General features: G+C 42.1%; 1 protein-coding gene across 8 annotated transcripts in view; it reads right to left on the minus strand.

Annotated features, from left to right (window-relative positions):
- The window catches only part of NFX1 (nuclear transcription factor, X-box binding 1), an 83,058-nt gene that overhangs the window by 51,995 nt on the left and 15,391 nt on the right, over positions 1-15,672 (minus strand). For all 8 annotated transcript variants that reach the window (XM_063594448.1, XM_008955490.4, XM_055117323.2 and 5 more), the window contains exons 5-9: positions 11,944-12,049; positions 8,081-8,152; positions 5,475-5,614; positions 412-511; positions 114-331 (exon numbers count right to left, since the gene is read on the minus strand). In XM_063594448.1, the coding sequence (XP_063450518.1) occupies positions 114-331; positions 412-511; positions 5,475-5,614; positions 8,081-8,152; positions 11,944-12,049 (636 nt within the window). The remainder of the gene's footprint in view (positions 1-113; positions 332-411; positions 512-5,474; positions 5,615-8,080; positions 8,153-11,943; positions 12,050-15,672) is intronic.

Raw genomic sequence — 15,672 nt, forward strand, 5'->3', positions numbered from 1 at the left:
TTTAGAAACCTCTGATATTGTAACTGGCACTTACTTCTACATTGCTTAAACACTCATTGCTGCCAACCATTTACAATAATATTTTTAAAGCCAACTTTACGCTTACTAGTTACCTAAGGAACCACAAGGCAGAGGCTTGCCGCACACTTTTCCACATGAAGGCACAGGGTCCATGCATGTTTTCCGACTACTACTTCCAAGTTCTAGCAACTGGCTGAGAGGAGTTTGGCCACAGGGGCAACAGCGCACCAGCTGGGGGAGCCGTGGGCATTGCTGGCAGGGCTGAGGGTGGCACACTTGCGAACATGTATGGTTACCACATTTCAAGTCCCTGTTAAGAATAACACACTATTACATAATTGTTGCATAAAGTGCAGCTTTAGTTCAACTGAAGAAAACGTAAAACCTTACTTGCCACATATCTTTAAACAGCTGAAATCCCCAAATCCATCAGACTTTCCTACATCGGTTCCACATAACACATCTCGGGAGGTGCTGCCGCAATAGCATACTTGAAGAGAAAATTTCAAAAACAAAACGTTAGTAACATGTATGGGTTCTTAAAACGTCACAAATAATCTATAAGAAAATACAAAATGCGGGCCCGGCACAGTGGCTCATGCCTGTAATCTGGGAGGCCAAATAGAGTACTGATCAGACCTATGCAGAAATGAGTATAGTTCATACAGCAGCTCTAAGACCCGCCTAAGAGCTTTACCATAGGAAGAAATTTAAAAAGCCTTGTTAAACTATTAATATCTCATAGTGCCTCTGCAGCACATTCCAAGAACAGCATCAGAGTGAAGCAACCTCTAAATTAAGAGAACACTATCTGGTCCATAAGGCCATGGTTGAACACCATTCACTGTGAGGCTCCTGCGGGTCCTCTGGTGATGTTACAGGGGATAGACAAGCTAAGCTGGTAGTAGTGGTGGAGGAGTTGACATCTGGATTTCCCATCCTCACTTCAACCCAAGAAGCACAGGTTTCATACTTTATGTCAGGTTTTACATAAAACACTTGTAAAAAGGTCCCCGTTGCCAAAAAGAAATTTAAAAATTGGCATGAGAGTATAAGATCTAATTATCAGAATAAATGCAGTATTATAAAAACATCACATTTTTAAAATCACATATACAATAAAAATAAAATAGAAACCTTCTAATAAGGTATTAAAAATAATACTCATAAAATAAAATCGTACATTAAACAGAACCAAAAGGTTTCACTATAATGAAGACTCTTTTTTTTTTTTTTTTTTGAGACAGAGTCTCACTCTTGCCCAGGCTGGAGTGCAATGGCATGATCTTGGCTCACTGCAACCTCCACCTCCCCGGTTCACACAATTCTCCTGCCTCAGCCTCCCAAGTAGCTGGGATTATAGGGGCCCGCCACCACGCCCAGCTAATTTCTGTATTTTTAGGAGAGATGGAGTTTCACCACGTTGGCCAGGCTGGTCTTGAACTCCTGAGCTCAGGTGATCCACCTGCCTCAGCCTCCCAAAGGGCTGGGACTACAGGCGTGAGCCACCACGCCTGGCCATAATCAAGACTCTAGATTTTTTTTTTTTTTTTTTTAAAGACAGGATCTCACTTTGTGGCCCAGCTGGAGTACAGTGGTGTGAACACAGCTTACTGCAGCCTCGACCTCCCAAAGTGCTGGGATTACAGGTGAGCCACTGTGCCTGCCTTGATTTTTTTTTTTTTAATTAGCTGAATTTAAGATTCAAGGACTCTTTATTTTTAAAATACACATTTCACCTTCCAGTAAGTGCATGTGCAATTTCTTTTCTTTTCTTTCTTTCTTTCTTTTTTTTTTTTTTTTTTTTTTTGGAGACAGGGCCTCACTTTGTCACCCAGGCTGGAGTGCAGTCATGTGAACACAGCTCACTGCAGCCTCAAACTCCCGGGCTCAAGCAATGTTCTCACTTCAGCCCCTCAAGTAGCTGGGAGTACAGGTGCGTGCCACTACACCTGGCTAGCTTTTGTATTTTTTGTAGAGATGGGGTTTTGCCATGTTGCCCAAGCTGGTCTCAAACTCCTCGGCTCAAGTGATCAGCCCATCCTGGCCTCCCAAAGTGCTGGGATTACAGGTGTGAGCCACTACACCTGGCCTATATGCAATTTTTTCCCCCGTTCTAAAACTCATTTGTTCATTTAATAAAGACTGATTTGATAAATTAATAAAGATTCAGAAAACACAATAAATATTTGTAGAATCAATGAACTGGTAAAGAAACCCTGGCAACTGGAAGCTTTTGCTAGTAGGCTTTTCTTTGCTAAGTTTCTGCTCAAACAGAACAAACGCTTTTTACAGAGGTAATGAATAGAAAGCTGTGAGCAAAAGAATCAAGGGTCAGAACAGGTAACAATAAAAAAATTGAGTTCCTGATGAAAAAATCTGAGTAAATACTAAAAAGCTCTCCTAGGCACAAGAGACAGAAATATGAGCAGGTGACAGAAGAATTAGGTAGAGTCACAGCTGGTTAAATAATATTAAGGAACCAAAGGACCCTGTTGCCAGCCTTAACCCATTTAGTATTTTATCAACATATGAATAAAGACCCAAAAAGAATGCTTATTAATCTCTAGATAAGGCTGAAAGGGATCCTAGAAGATTATAATTCAAGAAGATAAACTATTTACATGGCCAAAATATTCTGCTAGATAACTAATGTGGAAAAACAAAAAGTCTTCAAAACTGGGTTTGAAAAATCAACTAAACAGAAACAAGGAGGAAGAGACTGGGATCCATAGAAATTTGTACAAAAAAGACTTGGGTGATTTAGCTGAGTAAAAGCCCAATATGAATCAAGAGCTAAAAACAGCTGAAGCCAGGCATGGTGGTGTGCATCTGTAGTGCCAGCTACTTGGGAGGCTGAGGCAGGAGAATCTGCACTCTGGCCTGGATGACAGAACGAGATCCAAAAAAAAAAAAAAGGCTTGGTAAGTACCAGGATAGAGAGCTTTTCTGCACTTCCTGTTAATTACAGATCCATATGACAATAATGGATAATTAAACTGGGCACAGGCAACTCTTCATTCTCTTGAAGAGACTATTAAAAACAGGGGCTGGAACATATTATCCCATTTTCAGCCTGGGATAAAACTGGAGGGAGCATCCACAGGCAGGGTCAGGATTCACAATAGGTGATGGAAGCCTTGAAGTTCTATTCCACAGAGAACAGACCAGAAATTTTAGTCTGGAAAATAATCAGGACACATTTAATCAGTCCTCCGTCTCAGTGAAAAATCTCAAGAATGTACTCAAAGAACACCGAGTTTTGAACAATACTGGTTTTCGTGGATCCCACAAAAAGACTGGCATTGTTGTGAACAATCTGGCCACTTTTTTTTTTTTTTTGGGACAGAGGTGGGTACTGTCACCTAGGCTGGAGTGCGGTAGCATGATCTCGGCTCACTGCAACCTCCGCCTCCTGGGCTCAAGCCATCCTTCCACCTCAGCCTCCCAAGTAGCTAGGACTACAGATACATGCCACCATGTCTGGCTAATTTTTTTTTTTTTTTTCGTTAGAGACTGGTTTTCGCCATGTTGCCCAGGCTGGTCTCAAACTCCTAGGCTCAAGTGATCCACCCGCCCTGGCCTCCCAGAGTGCATGAGCTACCGTGCCCAGGCCAATCTAGCCACTTTTAAGAGGATGTGTGGTCTCTGAGCACGTTTCACAGGGAAGAAATGAAGCAATCACAGCTGTTAGGCCTGAAAGGAAACGCTGGGGAAAGAATATATGACAGCTGATTTTGAACAACCCAGGAGGAACATGAAATGTAGAGAAAGGCAGACGAAGGAGAGAGTATATTTCAGGGAAGCAGATTTTGGCTCAATAAAAGAAAAAACTGGGACGATTAGAGTTGTATCATGACTAAACAGCCTACCTAAAAATACAGTGAGCTTTCAGGCTGTTTAATCAGCGACTGGGTAACTGACAATATTCACTCTGGAGAGCAAAAAGGGGATAATTGCATTGCACCAAGAGAAAATAAAACTAGATTCCTTTTTTTTTTTTTTTTTTTTTTTTGAGACAGAGTTCCGCTCTTGTTGCCCAGGCTGGAGTGCAATGGCACAATCTTAGCTCACTGCAACCTCCGCCTCCCAGGTTCAAGCGATTCTCCTGCCTCAGCCTCCAAGTACCTGGGATTACCGGTGCCCGCCAACACGCCCCAACTATAAAATTAGATTCTTCTGTTCCATTTCTAGATTGCAGTAATGGAGAGGAAGAGAAAAACTGAAAACATCAAAAACATAAACTTATATTCACAATTAAAAAAATTTTTTCTATTCATGTAGATACTTTCTACTTTTTTTCCCATTGACGTACAGCTAGCATATAATAAACACAAATATTTTACATATTCAGTTTTGATTGGTTTCGGATATCTTTTGGTAATTGTATACATCTGTGTGACCACCACCCAAAACAAGATATCAAACATTTCTATCAACCCAGAAAATTTGTGTTCCTTCCCCCAATTTCCACCACTAGGCAACCATTTTCTAATTTTTATTATGAAAAATTAGTTTTATATGTTCTTAGATTTCACATATGTTCATTTTATTATTATTATTATTATTTTAGACTGAGCCTCATTCTGTCATCCAGGCTAGAGTGCAGTGGCACCATCTCTGCTCACTGCAACCTCCACCTCCCAGGTTCAAGTGATTCTCTTGATTCAGCCTCCCGAATAGCTGGGATTACAGGCGCCCACCACCACGCCCAGTTAATTTTTGTATTTTTAGTAGAGACAGGGTTTCACCATGCTGGCCAGGCTGGTCTCAATCTGCTGACCTCGAGTGATCCACCGGCCTCACCCTCTCAAAGTGCTGGGATTACAGGCATGAGCCACTATGCCCGGCCAGTTCATTTTTAAAAAGATTATTTTGGTCTTTCTAGGTCCATAATAATCTGGTCCTTTTCAAGCAGTTACTTTTAAACAGCATTTTAAAATCTACTATTTAAATTAGATAGGCCAGGCACTGTGGCTCACGCCTGTAATCCCAGCACTTTGGGAGGCCCAGGCAGGCATTATCACTTGAGGTCAGGAGTTCAAGACCAGCCTGGCCAACATTGTGAAACCCTATCTCTACTAAAAACACAAAAATTAGCAAGGCGTGATAGCAGGCACCTGTAATCCCAGCTACTCGGGAGGCTGAGACAGGAGAATTGCTTGAACTTGGGAGGTGGAGGTTGCAGTGAGCTAGGATCACGCCACTGCACTCCAGCCTGGGCGACAGAGTGAGACTTATCTCAAAAAGAAAAAAAAAATTATATAGGACAATGACCTATACTGGTATGCAGGTAAAATAATAAAAACCATCTAAGCATTGTATCTCCAGTTCTCTCTACTCAAGGTCTTTGTGACTAAAAGTCTGACACCAATCAAAGTTTATCAAGACAATCATTAATAAGGTTCCAGAAAAGAACACAAGCATTGCTAGCTGGTGTGCCCACCACTTACCCTGGTTCAAAATGATCTGGCAAGGCTGGCACTGACCCCCATGGCACAGCTCAGCACACTGGTGCTGACCACAGTTCAAAATATTCTCACATGGGTTAGAACAGTGGACTGAGACAGCCTGACCACAGCGAACTGTGTGCCTGTAAAGACAATAGATGTAAAGACAGCATCAGTGTAAAAGTTCCTGTTGGACAACTAAACTAACACTGCTGCCCTAACTCTCCCCTCAAAACCCACTAAGCCTTTCTCTAACTTCATTTCCCTCACTTTTTCCTATGTCTCCCTCCTCCAATTCTTATTTTCTCAATTACTCTCCCTTTTTCCACTCTTTTTCTTCTTCTGTTTTTTTTTTTTTTAAATAGAGACAGGGTCTCACTATATTGCCCAGACTAATCTTAAACTCCTAGGCTTAAGCGATCCTCCTGCCTCAGGCTCCCAAAGTGTTGGGATTACAGGCTTGAGCCACCACGCCCGGCCCACTCTTTCTTCTTTCTCCTCCTTTTTCTTTTTCTTTTCCATCCTGTCTTTCTTTCCTATTTTCTGAGTGGTGAGGAACTGAAGGCTATTCCTGAGTATTTGCTTTATGTGATTTCATCTCTGAGTTCCATGAAGCAGCATGCATAAGGAGAAAGAACGCTGGGGTGAGGAGTTAGAAGATCTGGGTTCTGGTCCTAGCTCTGCCTGGAGCTTCCACAGTACTTTACAGACGGGAGGACAGCTATCATGTACCCAGATCTGACACACTCAGACTAACAGCACAATGGCATTATCCTGAGACCCAGCACTTAGAACATACTATATGTGACTTTGCTTCAGGGTAGGGAAATAAGCTAATTCTAGTTTTGTTCTAATAAACATCCTGATTTTGCTGAGAGAAGGATATAAGAAAGTCCTTTTTTGTTGTTGTTTATTTGAGACAGAGTCTTGCTCTGTTGCCCAGGCTGGAGTGCAGTGGTGCCATCTCGGCTCACTACAACCTCCACCTCCTGGTTTCAAGCGATTCTCCTACCTCAACCTCCCCAGTAGCTGGGGCTACAGGCACGTGTCACCACACCCAGCCAATTTTTGTATTTTTAGTAAAGACGGGGTTTCACCATGTTGGCCCAGCTGGTCTCGAACTCTTAACCTCAAGTGATCCACCCACCTCGGCTTCCCGAAATGCTGGGATTACAGGCGTGAGCCACTGCGCCTAGCCGCAGAAAGTACTTTTAGACAATTGTCTTCAGGTCTCTTTCTAGGGTAATGGTTAAGCACTTGGAGTCTACTCTCCTGCAAGAAGAGTTTTATTTGATCCCTGACTCTCATCTCAACTCCATATTTTGTTTTTAAAAGTCACTGTTATGTACATAAATGATCAGCTTGCAGTACTTGACATAATGGCTAACACTAGCCTATTATGCTGCCATTCTGCCTAGCACCATGGCTAACAGTAACCCCTTGAAGTAGACACTATTATTTCTACTTTATAAGAAAAATGAGGTTCAGTGAGACCAAGCAACTTGCCCAGAATCAACAACCAGTAAGTGACAGAACCAGGATCTGACCTTTCTGAGTCAAAACACTTACATGTAATCTCAGGCCACATGGCTATCCACATAAGTTCAGTAAAGGCTAAACAAATGCACCTCACCGAAAATCTGCATGATTCATCTCATCCTGTGGTTCAGAAATCATTTTAAGATCTTACTGGGCCTCAGAGACACTCCACAGCTATCAGTAATCCTTGTACTAATGATGTAGGAGACCTTGTATTATAATGGAACAAGGGTGGGCTCTGGAGTCACCTATTCTTTCATTCAACAATATTCATTAAAAGACTCTTAGATGCCAGATACTGTGCTAGGCACAGGAAACTGGTCCCAGCCTCCTTAGGCCTGGGTTCAACTCCTGGTTCTGTCACCCACTAGAGAGGTTAAAAAAAAAATCCTTGCCGACCGAGCGCGGTGGCTCATGCCTGTAATCCCAGCACTTTGGGAGGCCGAGGCGGGTGGATCACGAAGTCAATAGTTCAAGACCAGCCTGGCCAAGATGGTGAAATCCCATCTCTACTAAAAATACAAAAACTAGCCAGGTGCGGTGGCAGGCGCCTGTAATCCCAGCTACTTGGGAGGCTGAGGCAGGAGAATTGCTTGAACCCAGGCAGCAGAGGTTGCAGTGAGCCGAGATCGCACCACTGCACTCCAGCATGGGCGACAGACCGAGACTCCGTCTCAAAAAAAAAAAAAATCCTTGTCACTTTGGTATTTTACCCGAAATAATGGGTAGTCTCACAATCTCATTGTGCATATAACTTCTTAATCACTTATAAGATTACAAAATAGGGTCATGGGCAGCACAGGGAACTACTAGTTATAGAAAAGTACTATCCGTGGCGCATTTGGTCTCTCAAGTTGCCCACTTGGCTCTCTTCCAAGTTGTACTTTCCTTCTGTCCTTTCCTTCCTGTTCTAAAGCTTTTTAATAAACTTTCACTCCTGAAAAAAAAAAAGTACTATTCATGCCTACCATTTATTTGTATCTACCTACTATTCTTTTATTTCAGAAATTCACAAGTCAATCATGCATGTGAAAACTGAGGTCTTCTTTAGGGTGTAATTTTAACTTTACCTGGTTCGTCCACATTCACATGTTTTTGTCATAAAGGCAGGGCAGGGTGGGCAGGGTCCTGGGTGGCAGAGACTGAAAGAGAAAGGTTTCACTGAATAAACCACAGCCATGTATCCAAACCCGAACAAAGCTGTCCCAGCTGGGTCTTATTGTGAATATGGCAACAAATACATCTACTATGACATGTCTTTGTATTTGTTTAAAGTTGATTAAACTATTTGAACAAAGATATCAACTGTACTTTTATGTGCAAAGAATCGACATCATTATCACCACAGACTATTTAACCAGAGAAGTAAATCCCAAGTCAAAATACTGGTTATATTTGGGTCTGAGAGTCAAAGATGACATTTTCAAATACAGTCTTGGCCCACTTACAGCAGTGTGTGGGGATAAAAATAGTTTGCTACTCAGGTAAAAGGCAGAATGGCTAATAGGGTCCTGTAGAAGATCAGAGTCTAAGCAAGGTAATAGAACTCAAATCTACCTGGTCCGTAAGAAGTACAGACATACTATCAGCTAGTGAAGTAATAATCAGGCACTGGGCAAACAATGGAACAGTGAAAAGAAGGCTGACATGAGGGGAGGCATGCTAGTGAGTAACATGGAGAGAATGAAAGGGAAGGGGGTCATGGAAAGAACTGGGCTGAGTGATATGCTATAGGTCAGAATTAGCCCTCTGAAAAATGCTATTTTAGGAGCTATATTATAGAGACCAATAGAAAAAAGTTACAATACGGAATTTGTATATTCAAATATATACTGCCCTCTTCAAAGCAGACACTTTGGCAAATTACACAGTGGTACAGAAATACCACTACTTAAAACATTTTGGGAACTTCTACGACAACTGTTTTTGGAGTAGGAGGGGTATATTCTAGGTGGCAAATTACAACTCTTTGGGAATCAAAAGCCAATCAGAGCCAAGACTAATTAATCAGATGGGTAACAGAATTTGCTGTAAAACATTAGTGTGCTTATAAAGTGGTCTGGCTGGAATGTTTAGTTTCTATGAAACTCCTAAACAAGCTCTGATAATTCTTAAATAAAGTTCAAACATTGAAAACAATCCAGGAACAAGTGTCTAGTCTTCTAAGATGACTCATTTTGATAGACAATACCCATAGGAGACATAAGTTTAAGCATGTTTCTTTAAAGATGAGTATCATTATTCAACAGTTATATTTTATATATACCTCAATCCTTTCGGGTGAAACAATTTTCATTGCTTGTCAGGTGTGGGTGATTCTAGGTTATGTCAAATATCTCAGAAGCCTGGACTCAATCTCCTCAATCTCAGGTTTTCTTAACTTTTAGACCAGAGGTTCACAACACTGGCTATATATTGGAAGTGCCTGGAGAGCTTTTAAAAATATTGATGTTCACACCAGGCATGGTGGCTCATGCCTGTACTCTCAGCACTTTGGGAGGCTGAGGTGGGAGGATCGCTTGAGCCCAGGAGTTCAAGGGTGCAGTGAGCTACGATAGCACCACCGCACTCAAGCCTGGGCAACACAGCGAGACCCTGTCTCTGTCACTTTTGAGTCCTAACAAGTGTAAATGAGAGAAAGCAAAGCTTTCTTGGAGACCAGAAAAGTGCTACTGGGGAATGGGCTTCTATGGTCCTGAAAGTAAAAGAAAGTTCCCAAGTCAAGTGTGAGAGCTCCAGAGCCACAAAAGAGCAGGAGCAGGTTTTAAGGTGTTCTTTTCTTTCAGACATGGTGCTGATCACTTAATCTGTAACAGTTTTGATCTCTGGTAGTCATGAAGGCTTTGGAAAAATAGTCCATGCAGAGGATTAAGTTTTTTTTTTTTTCTCTGAGACGGAGTCTTGCTCTGTAGCCCAGGCTGGAGTGCAGTGGCATGATCTCGGCTCACTGCAACCTCCGCCTCCCGGGTTCACGCCATTCTCCTGCCTCAGCCTCTCCAGTAGGTGGGACTACAGATGCCCACCACCACACCCGGCTAATTTTTTATATTTTTAGTAGAGACGGGGTTGCACCGTCTTAGCCAGGATGGTCTCGATCTCCTGGCCTCGTGATCCACCCGCCTTGGCCTCCCAAAGTGCTGGGATCACAGGCATGAGCCACCGCGCCCAGCCAGGATTAACTTCTTATTACTGAATTTACTGAAAATGACACCTAATGGCAAGAATAGCTTAAGTCCTTCCTAAGGAAGGACCTATGCGAGCAGTCAAAGGGAAGGAGGTATCTGACTGCCCAGCAGATCACAGGCCATGCTGTCTAGCCCAGTTTAAAACAGCTCTACCCCCACTGACATTTCCCCAGCGCCACCACCATGCCTTGATCACAAGGCCCTGGTCCAATATTATCCCTCCTCCAAGCAGTAGAAATACCAAGATAACACTCTGATGTCTGGTTTACTCTTAGATTTGGGTAGTAAAAGTAAGAATTGTCATTTTTTGATCACTTGCCAGAAAGACTCTATATCGAGCCGCATAGATGCACTAATTCATTTAATTTTCATAGAACCCTATAAGTGTTATTATTACTATCATTATTATTTTACAGATGCAGGCTTAGATAAATTAATAACTTGTCCAAGGTTACATAACTATTTAAGTAACTTGAACCTAAGATTTAAACCTTTGTCTGAGGTCAAGGCCTGTAGAAATGTATTTGTAACTGATCAACTGTTTTTCTATTACTGTGCATTTTTTGGTATTAGAAGCTGACTGCATACAGTCTACTTATTTATTTATTTATTATTTTTAGAGACATGGTCTTGCTTTGTTGCCCAGGCTGGAGTGCAATAGTGCAATCACAGCTCACTGCAGCCTTGAACTCCTGGACTCAAATGATCCTCCTTGCTCAGCCTCCCAAGTAGCTGGGACTACAGGTGTGTGCCACCACACCTGGCTAATTTTAAATTTTTTTGTAGAGACGGGGTCTCATTTTGTTGCCTAGTCTGGTCTAGAACTCCTGGCCTCAAGCAATCCTCCTGCCTTGGCTTCCCAACGTGTTGGGATTATAGGCATGAGCCACCGTGTCTGGCTTATGGATATAATCTACAGCTGGCTATTTATTGTAGGGAAAAGACTGACATCCTATGGCTGGGTGTGGTGGCTCACACCAGTAATCCTGGCATGTTGGGAGGCTGAGGAGAGCAGATTGCTTGAGCCCAGGAGTTCGAGACCAACCTGGGCAACACGGCAAAACCCCATTTCTACCAAAACATACAAAAATTAGCCAGGCGTGGTGGCACACGCCTGTAGTCCCAGCTACTCAGGAGGATGAGGTGGGAGGATGGCTTGAGCACAAGAGGCGGCGGTTGCAGTGAGCTGTGATGACACCACCACACTCACACTCCAGCCTGGGTGACAAAGCGAGACCCTGTCTCAAAAAAAAAAAAAAAAGAAAGAAAGAAAGAAAAAGACTGACATCTTGGAAATACTGTCCGACCGGGACCCTAAACAATTGTCTTTCCCCAGACAGAAGGTTCTCCCATACATTCTCTTGGACCTGGATATCAATGCGGGATAAAACATATGAGTCCCATTTCTTCTTAGAAGCAAGCAGTGTAATGTAATGGAAGCAGCACTGGCTTTGGAAACCCTAGCTCCACCATCCACGGCCTGCCACTGTGATGCTGGGCAAGAGGCTTGGCCTTTCTCAGCCTCATCTGTAAAGCAGAGATGGTAAATATCTATTACTGGGCTGTGGTAAGGATTCAACAAATTAACTGATGTAGAGTGCCTGGCACAGGGTGATTTGAGACCATTTACTGAGGTCCCATATCACCCTTCATCCCAAACCATTACATGCTAACCAGGTATGTTTACTTAGAGCCACCAGCAAAGCATGTCCACCAGCAATCCCAACGGAATTAGCATTCCAACTTACAGGTTACAGGAATGTGGGCAGTCCTGGCCAGGCTGTTTCTTTCTACAAACCTCACCACAGCTATGTGGAATTTCATTTCTGCTCCACTCAGGATTCTTTACCTTGCCTAGAACATATCAGATCAGAGAGTCAATGGTACAAACTTCAACCACATTCTCAACTTTAATGAAACAGTAAAGTATAGCTAGGCAGCATGCAACTTTAGTGTGGTTTTTATTATTTCAACAAATGTATTATCCCATACCCTAAAATAAAAAGATAAATATAATGCTATTCATAAAAAGTTTCACTGAGTATGATAAATCTTAAATCTTGGATTACCTGGGAAAGATAAATAAAAAGTCACTTTTACTTATGAAAATACTACCTTGACTAATGGAAACGTTTAATTTAAGATAAATACCTATAAGACAAGTCGTCTATAACTGGGCTTCTGAACTGATATGCGAATTGCTGCTGGAAGGATCAGAGAGAGGGAATAAGAGAAGAGCACCGTGGGGAAAGGGGGGAGGCAGTAAGAGATGGAAAGGACATAAATCCCGAGTAGCAGGAACTCACCTATTCCAGAACTATAAAGTCGGCATAAAAGACCTTATAATTTTATAATCAATGTCACTGCAAATCTTCATGGCACATCTTCCATGGACTCAGCAGAGACAGGGAAGAGTAAAACGAAGGCACAGGATTCCTCCTTGCCCTTGAGGAATTCATCCTCACTTGGGCAATTTGCACACTAAATTGCAGCCATCCCCAGTCCATGGCCTCTGCTTTTCTCTCTATACTATCTCTTTCAGAAATTTTATTCATGTTGAGAGGTGCAATCCACCTAAAGGCCATTGATCCCCAAATCCACATTTTCTCTCTTGCCCTGAATCTTCAGTTTCAGACCCATATGTCCAAATGTCTGCTGAACATTCTTGCTTGGGGTTTCACAGTCACCTCAAACTGGCTTTATCCACAGCCAAAGTTCACATCTTCCCTCTATAACTCCTCCCTTTTCAGGGTTTCCTATTTCTGTCAGTGACGTCAACTCTGTCAGAGTCACACACGCTCAAAAACTACAGTCATCTCTGACACCTCTTTCTACTTAATCACCAAGTTGTGTCAATTTTTCCTACAAAGTGGCTCTCACCTCATCGCTCTCCTGTTCCTGCCTCCCTACTGGCCAAAACCTCATCTCCAGACTATCACAAAAGCCTCCCTGCCTCTGTGCTTTTTTGCTCCAATACAGTGCCCTGGTTTTCCTCTAACATCTCTCAAGAGCTCTACCTTTTGTCCCTGACTCCAAATGATGTTTTGGGGTTTTTTGCTTTTCTTTCCCCAGCAAGTGTTCTGCATTACACCCTTTTCTCACTCTGTACCCTTTCATCCGCTAGGGTCTTAACTACTCCTCTCAGCTGTGATTCTCATCCTTAAGTCCTGGTCTTTCCTCAAATATTGCTACCTGCCTGTTGGACATATTTCACTGTATGTTCTGCTCACTCCTCCAACTCAACATTTCTAAACTGTAGTCACTGTCCCCACCAGACCTTGTTCTTTTGACCTGCCCTTTTCCTTGGTTATCACCATTTCCAAAAGCATGAAACTTTGGGTGACTCCCATTCCTACTACTGTTAGGAATCAACCTAACACCATATTTTTCTATCACACTCCTTAGAGGCTTGTACTACTCTTCATCTGGATTATAAGTCCCAAATTATTTAGGCTCCAAAATACTCTACTCACTGCTACCAAACTAATCTCCATAAAGAATCATGTTGATGCCCTCAGTGGCTTCCCACAGCCTTCCAAATGAAGTCCCAACATCTGAGACTGGTATTAAAGGGTCAACCCTTCCTTTCCAGTCATCTCCCACTCCCCTACCATCATAGATCCTGGGCTCTGTAAGTGGATGAATCACTCTTCTCCCAATATACCCTAAACCCTGTTGATTTTGAACTGCCTATGCTATTCCCTTCAACATATCTTTCTGCCTACAAAGATTTTACCTAGTTTACAATGCCAGTTCAATTCTACCTCCTCTAAGAAGGCTTCTCTTAATCATCCAGCTGTAAGTCGTAACTACCCCAAAGATCTCCCATAGTACTTTGTACTTCTAGCAGAGTATCAGGCTAATTGTGTTTTAACTCTTAGACTGTAAGCTCTGGTAAGTTAACCGTTTTATTCGCCTCTGTTTCTTCACAGTGCCTTGAACATTAATAAGTTCTCAATAAAAACATGTTAAATTAATGGTCCCCTGGAAGAACAGTGTGGGGCAAAGTCATCTGCAAATAAGGCCTTTATGTGCATTCTCACATCATTTTACCACTTTCAGATCATCTTGACCTTCACTCCACATTCTTATACTGCCTTAGAGTCTCTCATCTAATTTGCCAGTAGAGGCTTTAACAAGATTTTTAATTCCATTGTGGTACTTTATGTTTAAAAATCCTTCAAAATAAGGTATTAAGTATTGGTATTGTCCTATTTGCCCAAATTTCCACTGATCTCTTACTTCCAGTTTCATGCTGCCTTTCTGGTAGTATATTCAAGAATATTTATTCCCTCATCTAATACCAATTTAGTATCTATTAAGGCTGAGATTCTGTCAATAAAACATGTAAGACCAGAAAATTCCAAATAAAACAGAGGCCAAAGTGAGACAGAGAATAACAAAGGAAAGCTTCCTTTGTAAGAGGGTGTTTGGGGTCAGATCTTAAATGATACTGTGGTTAAGAATTGAAAGAAAAGAAGGGGAAGTCAAAGAGTTCACCAAGGTATTGCATCTAGAAGATTCAGAGTTGATGGTAAATGACTTGACTCTTTGTGAAAGCTGCTAGCTAAGTAATGGGAAAGGAGAAATATGAGCAAATTGGTTAGAAAAATAAGGAGAGCATGCAGAAACAAACAGGAAGAGCTACTTATTTCAAGAAGGGAATGGTCAAAGGTGTCAAGGGCTATCACTCTACCAAAAAGATTATGAGCTTATAAAATCAGCCCTAGATATGGTTGGAAAGGAGTCATTGGTGATTTCTTTGTTTTTATTTTATTTATTTATTTTTTTGAGATGGAGTCTCACTCTGTCGCCCAGGCTGGAGTGCAATGGCATGATCTTGGATCATTGCAACCTCTGCCTCCCAGGTTCAAGCGATTCTCCTGCCTCAGCCTCCCAAGTAGCTGGGATTACAGACATGCAACACTATGCCCAGCTAACTTATTTTAGTAGAGACGGGGTTTCACCATGTTGGCCAGGCTGGTGTCGAACTCCTGATCTCAGGTGATCCACCTACCTTGACCTCCCAAAGTGCTGGGATTACAGGCGTGAGCCACTAAGCCCGGCCCATTGGTAATTTCTGAATACAGTTTCAGTGAGGCAACAAGACAGAAGCAAAAATGCAATGCTTCAGGGAGGGAGACAGACAGTAAAGAAACAAAATCTGAAAAATCAACAACTAGAGGGAAGTTAGTCATTAAAAGGCAGGAAAGGAAAAAAAACATGCAGAAATGGGCTAGCAGCAAGAATGAGCATCTGGGTTACAGGAAGTTTTCCCCTAATACTTGGGGGAACTGAGATATTCAAAAACAGAAAGAAGTATTCCATAAAGAGGGAAGATGCCAGGATAGAGTTTATAATGCTGGTTTATAAAAAATCTGATTATAAATACCAATGACTTATTTCCAGGATTAAAATAAACATTATTATTTACTCATACTGCTCAAATCTGGACTATCAAAGCTGTAACTGCTGGG

The sequence above is a fragment of the Pan paniscus genome, chromosome 11, assembly GCF_029289425.2.
Source record: "Pan paniscus chromosome 11, NHGRI_mPanPan1-v2.0_pri, whole genome shotgun sequence".
NCBI classification, from domain to species: Eukaryota; Metazoa; Chordata; class Mammalia; order Primates; family Hominidae; genus Pan; species Pan paniscus.